General features: G+C 42.5%; 1 protein-coding gene across 10 annotated transcripts in view; it reads left to right on the top strand.

The window, feature by feature from the left end:
* Positions 1–13,632, top strand: part of L3MBTL3 (L3MBTL histone methyl-lysine binding protein 3) — an 85,612-nt gene that overhangs the window by 38,270 nt on the left and 33,710 nt on the right. For all 10 annotated transcript variants that reach the window (XM_020790746.3, XM_078383371.1, XM_078383373.1 and 7 more), the window contains 6 exons: positions 1,048–1,132; positions 2,398–2,489; positions 6,431–6,535; positions 6,971–7,106; positions 9,883–9,974; positions 12,209–12,360. In XM_020790746.3, coding sequence (XP_020646405.3) covers positions 1,048–1,132; positions 2,398–2,489; positions 6,431–6,535; positions 6,971–7,106; positions 9,883–9,974; positions 12,209–12,360 — 662 coding nt within the window. The remainder of the gene's footprint in view (positions 1–1,047; positions 1,133–2,397; positions 2,490–6,430; positions 6,536–6,970; positions 7,107–9,882; positions 9,975–12,208; positions 12,361–13,632) is intronic.

The raw sequence follows: 13,632 nt of genomic DNA, 5'->3' as shown, positions 1-13,632 counted from the left end.
ATCCTGAAACTCAGGCTCCAGTACTTTGGCCATCTCATGAGAAGAGAAGACTCCCTGGGAAAGACCCTGACGTTGGGAAAGTGTGAAGGAAAGAGGAGAAGGTGATGACAGAGGACAAGATGGTTGGACAGTGTCATCAAAGTGACCAACATGAATTTGACACAACTCCGGGAGTCAGAGGAAGACAGGAAGGCCTGGCGTGCTCTGGTCCATGGGGTCACGAAGAGTTGGACATGACTTAACAACTAAACAACAACAACTGAAAGATAAGACAAAAAGCATGAACTCAGTGCAACGTACAGTGGTGCCCCGCTTAACCATTACCCTGTTTAACGACAAAATCGCTTCACAACAATGTTTTTGCTATTGCAAAACGATGTTTCAAAGGGCTTTTTTCGCTTCCTGATGATCAGGAAACAGCTGATCATTGGGTTTCAAAATGGCTCCCCGCTGTGCTTAGGACGGATTCCTCGCATTACAGGCACCACGAAATGGCTACCCTATGGAGGATCTTTGCTGGACGCTGAGGTATTTCGCCCTTTGGAATGCATTGAGCGGTTTTCAGTGCATTTCAGTGGGCTTTTTACTTTCGCTTGACGACAATTTCATTCTACAGCTATTTCACTGGAGCAGATTAACATTGTCAAGCGAGGCACCACTGTACAGTAAACATACATACCGTGTTTCTCCGAAAATAAGACAGGGTCTTACATTAAATTTTCCTCCAAGGGCTTATTTTCAGGGGATTTTTTTTTCATGTACAACAATCTGCATTCATTCAAATACAGTCATGTCATCTTCTTCTGGTTGCTGCACAGTGGTGGAAGGTGGGGTTTAACTTATCTGGGGCTTATTTTTGGGGTAGGTCTTATATTAACAGCATCCTGAAAAATCATACTCGGGCTTATCTTGGGGAAAACAGGGTAGTATTGCACTGGAAATGTACAGAATATGCTAAAATGGTTACTAATGTAAAAAGAAACAATTTGGAAAATCTGTCCATTGCAAAGTTACTGAAATTGATTGTACTTTAATTTTGCAATTTAGGAGGAGAATGCTGATAGAAGAATATTAAGAGTCTCTCAAAGAGCCACACGGAAAAGGAAAAGAGACATGACAATTTTAAAACAGAGTAAGTTTGTATGTTACTGCCTCTCATCATAAAGTTTTCATGACTTTCTCAAAGAGAACCTTTGCCTATGTGATGACATCAAAAGTCCCATCCTCTATACTCCGGAGTTTTTCGAAGAACTGCACCCCCACAGAAGATGTTAACAGAGAAAGGGTTTAGCCTTTTGGGAAAACCAAACAATTTGAAAACGGCATGCAAGATTCTTCCCCCTACAAAAAAACAATGATAAGCACGGTAATCAGTATGGAACTCATGGCCATTTTTTAACCTGGCTGTTGGATTTTAGCTTTTCCTTTCTAAATGTAAATAGATTCACTTCTGCAGTGTGTATTCAAAAGGGAACCATACTGGTACCTGTTCCCTGACAAATGGATGTGTATAATAACATGTGTTTGTAAAGTTTACATTACAAAAGGTTGGTGCTTCGCTTTAGTAATAGAAATGATCTGTCCTTTATTTCTTGTATGATACTTCTTATCATACAGGGTTATTGCCTTATTTTCAGTCAGTATTATAAATACTAGTATATTTGTGATGCTGCCTGCAATTACGATTCTGTATTTTATATAGGAAAGGACTGGGGAGCATCATCCTAATAACTATTTTCATTTTCTTTCTTTTCTGAATAACTTCCTTTATACTCAGGCTGTTATACCACAAGGGAGGTTTTAAAAAGGCATATAAAACAGATTAAGATAATTGTATAGTTTAAATGGATGTCTATTTTGCATATATGAGATTTTTCAAATATTTTTTTCAGAGTATGCATTTTAAAAGCAGGTTTATACTTCTGCTTAATGTTCCCCAGGGAGTAACATAAACTCTAAACCACATGCCAAAAGTTAAGATAGATTTATAGAAACCAGTCGTAAAAAGTTCTAAGGAGACACCTAACATAGGAGAAAATCATCACCACAGAGTAAGATTGCTAGCAAAGTGGATTATATATTTTAAGAAAACAACAGGATAAGGATGTACTTGTCAACTGCACTGTTCTCTGCAGTATGAACTGTAATTTTTGCTGTGGGAACAACCATTCATCTCTCCTTACTGATAATCTAATAGAGAGCAGGATGTAGCTTTCCTCTTTACTATAGTAAAACTGAGATCAGTGATAAATCCAAAGAGTACAGAATGATAGTGTGAGTTTAGTTAGTGCAGCTAGTACCACACATTGTTCTATAATATAATAGCTAATGTATCTGCAAAGTTGTAATTCAGTTGTACTCTCTAATTGCTTTAAATTCTTTCATGTCTGATTCCAGCTTTAATGTCCAAAGGAAAGAAAGCATGGAGTTGGTCTTCATATTTGGACGAAGAGAAGGCTATAGCAGCACCTTCAAAGATTTTTAAAGAGGTATGCCTTTTTCTTGCTAACAGATTGCTTCTTAAAAGTAGTCTAGGTCATGTGTTTCTCTAAATAAAAGATAGTGGGGGGGGGGAATTGACACAGTTGTTTTGTTCTTCCTGTGCACCTTGGATTGGCAAGTCATTTTTCAGCCATTCTTTTGGATTCCATACACCCGCTAGTGGAGAGCAAGAATGTGAAGCTCCTTTCTGTTTCCTGTCCTCCATCACAATATTTTGCTCACACATTTTTTTCTCACTTGCTGTTTCCCAATTTAAAATAAAAAGCCTTCTTCCTTCCTTCTGTTCCTCCTTCTTATCCCTTCAAACTACCCAACAGAGTCTGGACACAAGGACAGCTCAAGGCTTTCAACAGAAGCTTTGATACTCAGGAGACACAGCTTGGCCACAGGCACTGCAGAGGTCATGTTAACTAGGGAAGGGATGACCTGTTCCCATAGACAGGAGGAAGATTGAAAAACAGAATTGCATCAGGCAGAGCCCCTGACCCTTACTTGCCATCAAGGATGGTGTAAGGAGGTTAATTACAGAGTGAGACAGACTCCCACCATCACTGATCCAACCCATTGTAGTTGGGCAGTCCCTCTACCCAGAATTCAGCAATGGTATTAGAATAATTTTAAAGAAAGAAATGGTGGCAGCCTCATCCTCACAGTGCCCAGAAACTGGAAGAAAAAGGGGTGTGAAAAACACATGTAACGGGAGAAGGCGTTGTACTATTCCACCACACTGAGCTAGGGGAAGGTCTTAAGAGTGTCCTTCTACCAGATGCTGTCTTGATTATGACATACATGCATGCATGCAAGGCCTGGTAAAAAGACAAGTGTTATTTTGAAGCATGCAGAGGGTATCCCATGTGGGATCATGTGCCCCTCCTGCCCTTTGAAATATCTAACATCTAAAATAAACAAAGGTTCATTATTTTGAACCAGAGTCCTTTGAGGAAGATGATGTTATGTCACCGATCGATTCCTCTGGAGAGGGGGAGGGATCTAGATCCCCACCACTATTAGACAGGGTAGAAAGAAATGTTTTGAAGAGGAGGGAAAAGAGAAGGCACAGGCTTTGTCCCCTTTTTTCCAATGGAAGATTTTGCCATATCTCCCCCCTGCCCCCCCAAAAAGGCTGTGGGAAAACTGTGTCTCAAATGTCCAGAAATTCCACTACAAGCAGGAGACCCGGAATTGCCAGAAATTTGGGGCAAAGCCTTCGAAAATCACTCCCCATCCATCATTTTTATGGCCATGATCAGGGAAAAGTAGGGAAAGCCATGAACAGCTAGATTTCAACCACCAGGTTTTTTTAAGTACCTTAACTGCTATTATAACAGATAGACTACAGGTTGGGTTTCCTCTTCTGTGCATGTCAAAGATGGGAAGGACACGTTTAAAAATCAAGAAGATAGAATGGCAGAATTGCCTCTTTAAAAAGTACATGAGGCTTTAGCCTTAGCAGTGAGACCACCATCAAGGGCATCCATGATGGACAGATCAGTGTACCTTTGAGCCAAATAAATTTTCATCCTGCCACCAAAGGGCAGTCTGAAGCTGGCACAGGAATTCAAATAAGGTACTGAAGGACACCCCTTTTCAGTGCCTCTTTTCAGTGGATACCAGCTTCAGTGTCATTGTATTTATTGCCTGAGCTCAGGCAGTCACTATACTTCCTATATGCCAGATATAGTGGTAACACTGGTTGGCAGACAACAGAACAAAGAGTAATTTCACTTGTGTGTCATTTGGAAGCCATAAGATGTTTGAGGGATCATTATAGACCAGTATAGGTAAAAACTAAGGACAAGGCGACGGCTCTGACCTCTGTGCCTCATAGGGACCAGAAGGCAACTCATAAATAAGATTCTAATTCCTTTCCTACACAAAGTCGTCCTACAAACCTGGGGACAACAGAGTGTCCAAATACCACTGACAGGAGAGGAAATACTGGCCTAGAGATTCCAGTGAGAGAACCAACTAACCAAACAACCCCCCCCCCAACAAAAAACTGCCAGTGCCAACCCTTCCAAACCAAAACCTAAGCAAACAACATTACTCCAGGCCTCCACTGGTCATCAACAGTACTACATCCAGGGATAGGGGGAATCTACAATAAGCAAGTGGATCTTGGAAGCCATATTTGTTGTTGTTGTTGTTCACTCTTAACTGTCCTGAGAACCAAGGAAACATTGTTAACTGCAAATGATTGACCACCTTCTACAATAACAGGTACAAATACGATTCTCCATATTTGAATGATTTGCTTATCAGATCACAAAAGGTGCAGTTCGGGCTAAGGAAGTCTTTCTATCTCATGGAAAAGAAATGTATTACTGTATGTTAAGTACTATTGGTACTTTTCAGCTCAGACAAGTAAGCTGAAAAAAAATAGATATGGAATCACATTCTATCAGGCCCAAGTGGTGGAAAGGTTTGTTGGATTAGCACGTGTTGAACTGGTCTCGTGGGTTGCTCAGGTTATGTCTTATCAGATAGCCCTGTGTAGACATTTTTACATCAGAAACAGCCACCTTTTCTGTGCCAGCAGCACACGCCTGGTCTACCCTTACAAATGAGTTAGGTTTAGCCAGCTCTGTAAGGTCTTTCAAGAAAAGCTGAAAGCAGGTTCAACAAATTTTTAATGTTTAATTTGAGTGCTGATTTGACGTGCTGCTGTCTCAGTTAAGCTTTTTTTATTATATGTTATTTTTATTATATGGGATTGCTGCTTTGAAGTGCCTTTTAAAAGTTGGTCTGGGTATTTATATTTGTTTTTTTATGCTATATGATGTGGCCACTAAATTGGTAACTTGCGGAAGAAGCAATCCATCACTGTTTGTGGGAAAACCGCTAGAGAAGATATGGGAGCAAACAGTTGAAAAAGCTCAGCCAAGAGCAGAACAAAGCAGGACAGGTTTTTGCTCCTGAGTAGTATGTAGCTGTAATAGTCTGATAATAATAGTTGAAATGTCTCCCTTTGATGGTTTTAGTGTTACAGGTGTCTAGCATTTTTTTAAACTCAAGTCAAGTCTGTTTTCTGTCTTGGAAACAATAGAATATAAAGTACATATTGCAAAAAAAAAAAAAATCAAGCAGTCTGGACTTTCCATGATTATCTTTATATGCAGCTGTTCTTTTCTTCTTTTGTACATATCTATTCTTGGTGCTATTCCAGTAGGAGTACAGTGGTGTGTTTAAGCATCACACAATATAATTAGCTTTTGTGAATGGTTGATTCTTTGGTGATAGATCTATTGAAGGACCTCAATACCAATGAGCAGTAAAAATGCAATCTACTGCTGCTGGTGTGTGTGTGTGTGTGTGTGTGTGTGTGTGTGCGCGTGTGCGTGCGTGCGTGCGCGCGCATGTGTGCACATGTGTACGTTTTCATTTTCATTTATGTGCTGTTCTTGTGTCCAAAGACACTCAAAATAGCGTACACCACAGTTCAGGCAATAATTACATGTATATAAGACATGACACTCTAGTCTAGATAACAAAATACTTCACATAAATTGTGAAAATGAAAATAAACACAGGCCATGTGTAGTTTGCTACAGCAGAAAAGGTATATAAAGCTATATGTGGATAGAACTCTTATCTCAGTATAAATGAAGATGGCTTCCATTATCACAGCCTTTTAAAAATTACAGTGAAGAGTAAGGTTTCTTGTGTATAGAGATGTTATATCATATTTAATGAGTTCTTGCTTGTAAACATGTGGGAGCCAGCAGGAATCCAGAAACTTGCTTATAAGATTATTCCTGAAAAAAATTACATTGATAATGTATTCCACTTTCCACTCTCCAGATGCATATATTCATAGCTGTCTTTAAGTAAAAAAATAACTGTGAAACAGGAAAGACATGAAATAGTTTGCCTCTGTGTGTGTGTTTAAATGCTTATACTGAAGTAACATGTAACATTTGCTTTCTAGTATCAGTCCTTCCCATACAACAAAAATGGGTTCAGAGTTGGAATGAAACTGGAAGGAGTGGACCCTGAGCACCAGTCTATGTATTGTGTGCTTACAGTGGCTGAGGTGAGTGCTCGGGGTACAAGAGAAGAAACTTCAATCTAAGCAAAGGTGAATCCCAACTATAGTCAGTACGAAAAGAAGCCATGGGGAGAGCATGATGGTGGTAATGGGGAATGGTGGGAGGGCAGTTTATTGATAAGAACATATGAAAAGCCCTACTGGATATAGCATTTCCCACAGTGGGCAAGCAAAGACCTCTAGAAGACTTGCAATCAGGACATGCAAGAAGTATCTCCCCCCCTCCCCCTTGTTGTTCTCTAGTTACTGGCATTCAGGCAACTTGAAGGCACAGTTTCACCATACGACTAGAAGCCATTGATACCATTGCACTGTATGGATTTCTCTAGTAAACTTTCAAAGTTTTTTGGGGTGGATGGCAGGGGGGGAATGCTCTTATGTAAGTATATATTCTATCCTTTTTTTACACTATGGTTTTAGGTTTGTGGCTATAGAATTAGACTCCACTTTGATGAATTCCCAGATTGTTATGATTTCTGGGTGAATGCTGACTCTTCTGATATTCACCCAGTTGGTTGGAGTGAGAAAACAGGGCACAAGCTTCATCCACCTAAAGGTAAATATACGTCTGATGGCAAGAAATCTTCATCATCATCACCATCTCAAAACTGTAGAAGGGTACCTTATGAATTATTGAGTGTGTTTGCACAATTATATGTAGTGCACTGCCTGCAGCGTTTCCATTTGGAAACAGCTGTTCATGCCCTGGTTTCATTACATTTAGACCCAAGTCAGCATGTCGGCCTTGGAAAAAGGTATGAAATCTACAGTTTTTGCAAAATAAAACCAGTAAGGTTCCTAACCATGTACACAGGTACCAGAAACTATTGCTCCACTATTGAAAGAGCCACACGAATTAACCACACTAATTAATTCCAGGTAATAACTTTAAGTTTGAAAATTCTAAACAGATGAGGACCTTTCTATTTGTCTATCTGGGGAGGGGGACATCTCTTCTGCTGTTAGCCTCCCAGGTTATTGAAATGTGTGAGAGAAGCCCATTTGAAGGACACCGTGACTCAGAGACACTTTCTTAGCAGGCCAGCATAAGAGAGCTTTCTCTTTGGCTGCTTTCATATTGTGGATTGCACTGCCCTCCTGCTTAGTTTGGTTTTCATTTCCTCTATGTTTAATGAAAGTGTGTTTAAGTTTTTAGTGCTTTCTAATGGCTGGCTCAGATGTTTTAGTAATTGCTCTATTGCTGCTTTGAGTATTTAGGTCCTTGTTTTCATTTATTTAAATTCAGTGTAGAATACCTTGGTAGTTCTCATAGAAGACAGTATGAAATAATTAAATAAATGGTTAGACAAGAGCTTTCTCACACTGCACACCCGTAAAGCTCTGCTCTGTTTTTTTGTGGGAGGTCCCTGATCCTCTAGGACAGTGGTCAGGGAATGGGTAAATTACCCCAAATGGGGTAAAAATGAAAATCCTGGGGGTAATGAGTACGTGACCCTAACCCCATCCCTCCTCCTCCTCCTCTGCCCAGAGGGGGAATCCCTGGCTGCCTGATTGCCCCCTTCCTGCCCCCTCCTCTGGCCTGTCTTCAACTGAGCCATGATGGATTGCGGCTGGCAATGGGCCCCGGCCGGTGGCATACGGCAGCTGAGGCAGCGGTGGGGCCAGCCATGGTGGAGGGCAAGGCCGGGGCGAGTCCCCAGAGCACCCCAGCCAGGAGGAGCCTCTCCTTCCAGTTCCTGGAGAAGCGGATCACAGCGGGGGGCAGCCATGACGCCGGTCTGGGCCAGGCTCAGCCTCCTAGCACCAGGATGACAACGCCCCTATGCCCTGTTCCCATTCTCGGAGGGGCCCGTTGGGCAGCAGCAGTGCTCATCCAGCCACGAGGCTTCCTTTGGAGGCGCATCTGCATTGGCCAGGCCTGGCGGAGCCTCTTGCCCTCAATGTGGCAGCTGTTGTAGCCCTTCGACAGTGAAGTCTGCAGGAGCCCTGACGCCAACGCCTGACACGGCTACCCCGGCAAGCAGCCACCAGAGCCGGAACGGGAGGTGGCGGCGGGCGCCCTCGGACGGCGAGCCACCTGCTGCTCTTTGGCAGCTGCCCAGGAGCCACCCACCGGCGGAGAAAGGGAGCCACCCCGCAGGGCCAGGGACTGAGTGCGGCCCCACCAGGCGGAGGAGGAGGTGGCGCTCGACTGGCCACGCGTGACCGACATGCACGTGACCAAGATCCTTTCAAATCAAGGGGGTAATGTGGGCGTATATAAAATTTTTAGGGGTTAAAGGGTTAAAAAGTTCCCTGACCCCTGCTCTAGGAAGAGTATTTGGAGGTTACAAGGATGGGGGAGAGAGGCTAAAAGAAAGATCAGGGGTGGGGAAGAGAGACAATGAAGGGAAAGTGGAAGTGATGCAAATGCTGTCTTTCATATGCACAGCTCTCAGATACAATCTTTACCTTCCTATGTGTATAGGCCTGGTAAAGCTTAATATGATGAAATTATAAAGGAAGTAATCAGGAGTAGAAGCCAATAAAAATGGGGCACATTGGGGCAACATCTGAATTATTGCAATATCCAAGTAGTGTTCAAGAGATCTGTTGGAAGTTGGAAGCAACAAGTGTACCCAAGGTGGGGTTGACCTGATGTGTCATAGGCAACTGTCACCTTGGACATGCTTTCCCCATCTTTTCTGTCTTTCATGAATGGCAGTTGCTGTTCATTTTCCAACAGCATACTCTGTGGCAGTACATTTATCAACCCTGCTCTTATGCAATCCTCCCTTTTTTGCTCACACTCTTTTAATCTGTGATTTGCACTCTCATGGAAACCACAATTTGCATTTCTTGTGAAACCATAAAAATGATTGATTGTTTGTGTGGTTGCTAGTCTGTGTAGTTGCTTTCTGCCAGGAGTACAAACAGACCTTGGCAAATTGTCTAGGAGATCCAGTTTATTTATGCTCAGTGCACGGATGATTAATTCCAGTCTTTATATCTTGTTGGCTGCAAGGGCTGAACAGAATTTGTGAATACATGTTATCTGCAGATGCTCTTCTCTTTCTAGAAGAAGGGTAATTGGTGCTCTTGAAGACAAACAGATGGTTTCCTTTTAGTTTCTCTGCCTTGGCATTGCTTTCAGGAGAAACATAAATAGTATCTCTTCTAGCACACCAAATGGAGCCTCCAATAATATTCCAAAATAATATGTTGGGGTTTTTTAAGTTATGTCTTTTCAGCTTATTCTGGGAATGGATGATTGGGCAGATAATGAAAATGAGTTGCAGTATTAACAGAGGTGGGTGCAATTGGTATAACTGCTCCTCAGATTTAATGAATATTTTATCTTTTCTTCCTCATTCTTTCGTGGGCTTCTTCAGGATATAAAGAAGATGAATTTAATTGGCCTGCATATCTGAAGAAATGTAAGGCTCAAGCTGCTCCTAAATCCTTGTTTGAAAACCAAAACACTGTAAGTGTTCTCTAACTACATTGGCATTTCTACGCACAATAACTTTCTCTCATTTGCTGATGGTTTTTGTTGAAAATACAGTGTGTGTATTTTTTTTTAATATCAGTAAAACATTTCAGCTCCTTAAATTTAAAGCATGGAACAGATTAAATTAAAGAGTGGTCCCACATCAAGTGTATTTTGTTGAATTATATCATACTGAGCAACAGAATATTGCTTTCATGTATGGGACAGAGGAACTATTTACAAGATTCTGATTTTGCATGAATTTGATAGCCACATTGACCTTCAGTTGTGGCATCAGCTGTAAGAGGGGCACATGTCAGGAAAAAAGAGCACTGCAAGCTGCAGGGATCTCCAGCAGAGGTACCAGAGAACATGCAATTCCAAGCCTGGAAGTGTGTATTTAGATAGCCTTTTGAATCTTATTTCACTGGAGAGAAAAAATGACCACTACAATCTCCAGATTCTTCTGACTATAATTTTCACCCAATCCGTACAAGAACTCTCTAACCCTCTGTTTATGCCACTTACCTCCTAATACTCCCTCTTCATTAAGCACACTTTACTGAGCTGCCATAGTTTTTGCTGGTGCGGTGGCAGTACCTGTCTAGACCACCTCTGTCCCTCAGGAAGTATAGATTTCCCAGGTCCTAATGCAGTGTAAGTAATCCTTGGGGGAAATTGCACATCTCAGGACATGCTGAGGACTCTATGGGCTGGCTTATTTAACTTTCTTTACACTAGACCACTCTAAGCTGCTGCCATGCATAAGGAAAGGAAGGGGTGGGATTGGGTGGATGGGGGGAGGGCTAGGCTTAAGTTTCTAATCTGAGATGGACTGATCCCAACCTACACAGTCTGTGCATTGCACGTAAGAAATTCTGACAGTGTATAGCTTGCATGGTGGTTACATATATATACATCATGGTAAATGGGTGTTTGAATTCATCTTCTGTTTTTGTTCTATCAAGATGTCTTTTTTCCGTATCAGGTGGAGAAATTATTGCTTCTAACCAACCCCTTTTAGGATATGTCTCAGACATAAAGCAGATCTCCATTTTTATGTCATGCTAAACTAGCCAATGGAGAGTCTATCTGTTTTAATGAATGGAGTGTTAGACTCTAGGACTCAGGGTTAGATATGGGTACAAATGGGAAAACCCACATCTCCTGGAAAACTGGTAATTTATGATGATTCGTAGCTAACCACAAACCACCTCAAACCCCCGGAAAGATGGACCAGTATGTGATTCATTTTTCCAGTTTGTGGCTGCAGGGTGGCGGGGGGGGGGGAGAGACCTATTACCTACCTCCCTGCTGTTGCTTCTGTTGCCACGGCCACCTCCACCACCATCCTCAAAGGCAGCGGGCCCGGCCCTCACTGCCAACAGCTAGCTGCTGCCTCCGTGCACACTCCAGCAGCCCAGCGGGTAGGGAGGTGCATCCTCAGAGGTAGTGGCCAGCTTCTGGCAGGGAAGCTGGGCCTGCTGTGCATGAGGATGGTGGCGGCAGCAGGAGCAGGTCGGGAGCTAATAGGGCAGTGGGAAAGGGGACGTGTCAGGTGGGCATCTCCTTTTGCCAAACAAAATGAAGCGCCAAGGGGAAAAAAGTATAGCATTTTGTTTTGCTTTGGCCAAACAGGGTCACAAACCAAACCATGAACCAGCCCAATTTGTTGGTTTTTCTGGTTCATCGTTCAGTTCATCCCCAATTCTATGCAGGAGGTGTGGGTTTGGATCTCTGCTTGTTTATGGAAATTCACTCAGGATTGGTGAAACCATTCCAGAGTGCTGTCCTCTGAAGATGCTGGCCACAGAGAATGGCGAAACGTTAGGAAGAACAACCTTCAGAACACGGCCAAAGAGCCCAAAAAACCCACAACAACCATTATATCCCGGCCGTGAAAGCCTTCGCGAATACATTCCTTAAATATTTCACATACCCTGAAAACACTGTTTGGAGTGCCATCAACTGGAAGTGGCTTGATGTTACATGACACATACTGTAGGTATTGGGCAAGATATAATATTTTACAAAGTTTGTTAAAGATGAACACAAGTATAGCATTTTCAGTACCTTTATTTTTAATTACAAGATTGTTTGTTGTTAATAGTTAGCAGGCTGTTGTATATTTTCTCCTAATTAATCAGCATTTTGCCCTATTTTATACTGGGTTGCTTTATGCAGTTAAACAAAATCCGCCCATCATTTTAAAATCTGTTTTTATTTAGACGGTGATTCCATCAGGATTTCGAGTAGGGATGAAGCTTGAAGCAGTAGACAGAAAGAACCCTGCATTCATATGTGTTGCTACGGTAACTGACATCGTGGACAGTCGTTTCCTAGTTCATTTTGACAACTGGGATGAGAGCTATGACTATTGGTATGACTTTTTAAAGATTTGTTTGAATGTTAATTGTTAGAGTCTTGGAAATACTTCTCTCTCAGAAGGATGGAAGGTTAAGTCAATTCTGAGCCAGTTACCTGAGCCTGGGATTGAATTCAGGCCATGAGCAGAGTCTTGGCTGCCGTACTGCAATTTAACCACTGTGTCACGAGGCTAGAGTGCAAAAAATATAGAAGTCATGTCTGTCCATTAAATGAGGGAGGAAAATTCTAGCTTTCCTGTAGTAAAAGAGCATATCCTTGACAGGATATAACTCCAGCACTGATTCAGAAGGCAGGATCTGTCACTCCGTTTTTAATCTCCATCCCAAGTGGGAGAGCAAGCCCTTCCTCAGTTCCATACTGTGTCATCACAAGTCCCAGCAAAAGAAACTGGCTGTAATGACAGACTCGGGCCCTCCCTCTGAGGTGCAGTGCTCACGAGCAGTCAAGGCTCTCTGAGAGTAAGAATGGTTTTGAGCTCTGCAGAGGGTGCCTGACTGGCCTTGGCTGGAGCTTGGTGGAGGCAGAAGCCTTTTGTTCAAAAAGCTCTCAACCATACTGTGGCCTTTCTAGATGCAAATACATTTCTAGCTCTGGACTTGATGCATGAGATTTTTATAACTTTGTCTTCCTGCCTAATTTTTTTAATCCTATATCCTGTACTGTTTTTGGTCTTGCTGATTGCCTGAGCCCTTCAAACTGCACACACTGATTTACTGACTCCCAACCCCAGCTTTCTCTTGATAGCATGCTCCTGGCACAATTCTGACTTGGCACTGGGCTCAGACCCTTTGCTTACATGTGTCCAGCCTCAGCTGCACTAATGGAGACTTGACCAGACCAAAAGAAGGACAAACAGGACTTTTGCTTCATCCCAGTGCTTGGCACTTGATTTGTAGATCACGAAACAGCCCCCTCCATTTCAGATGAGACTGGCTGATTCATTGGGGGTGTTTTAGAGAGACAGGGAGGCAAAGAATAGCACAGCGTTACCAGTTGCAACCTCCAAGGATGTCATAGAAGGCTTGGGTGGCATCTTCATGCTGGCTCGACCTTGGAAGAGGGGGACAGAACTACCCAACTGGATGGAAATGATCCAGCAACTGTGTCTTCATTTATTGGGGCTCACAGCTGGATACTGTGGTATGACACTCTACGTTGTGGAGAAGAGAATTAGCAATACTGTGGCGTCTTCTCAGCTTATAAAAAACGCTATAGTGGCCACCTGCCCCTCCACCTGTAATCTACAAAGCCAGCATACTGCATT

Source organism: Pogona vitticeps, chromosome 1 (genome assembly GCF_051106095.1).
Source record: "Pogona vitticeps strain Pit_001003342236 chromosome 1, PviZW2.1, whole genome shotgun sequence".
Lineage (NCBI taxonomy): Eukaryota > Metazoa > Chordata > Lepidosauria > Squamata > Agamidae > Pogona > Pogona vitticeps.
The sequence above is the reverse complement of the archived record's forward strand: the minus strand, read 5'-3'. Positions and strand labels throughout refer to the sequence as shown.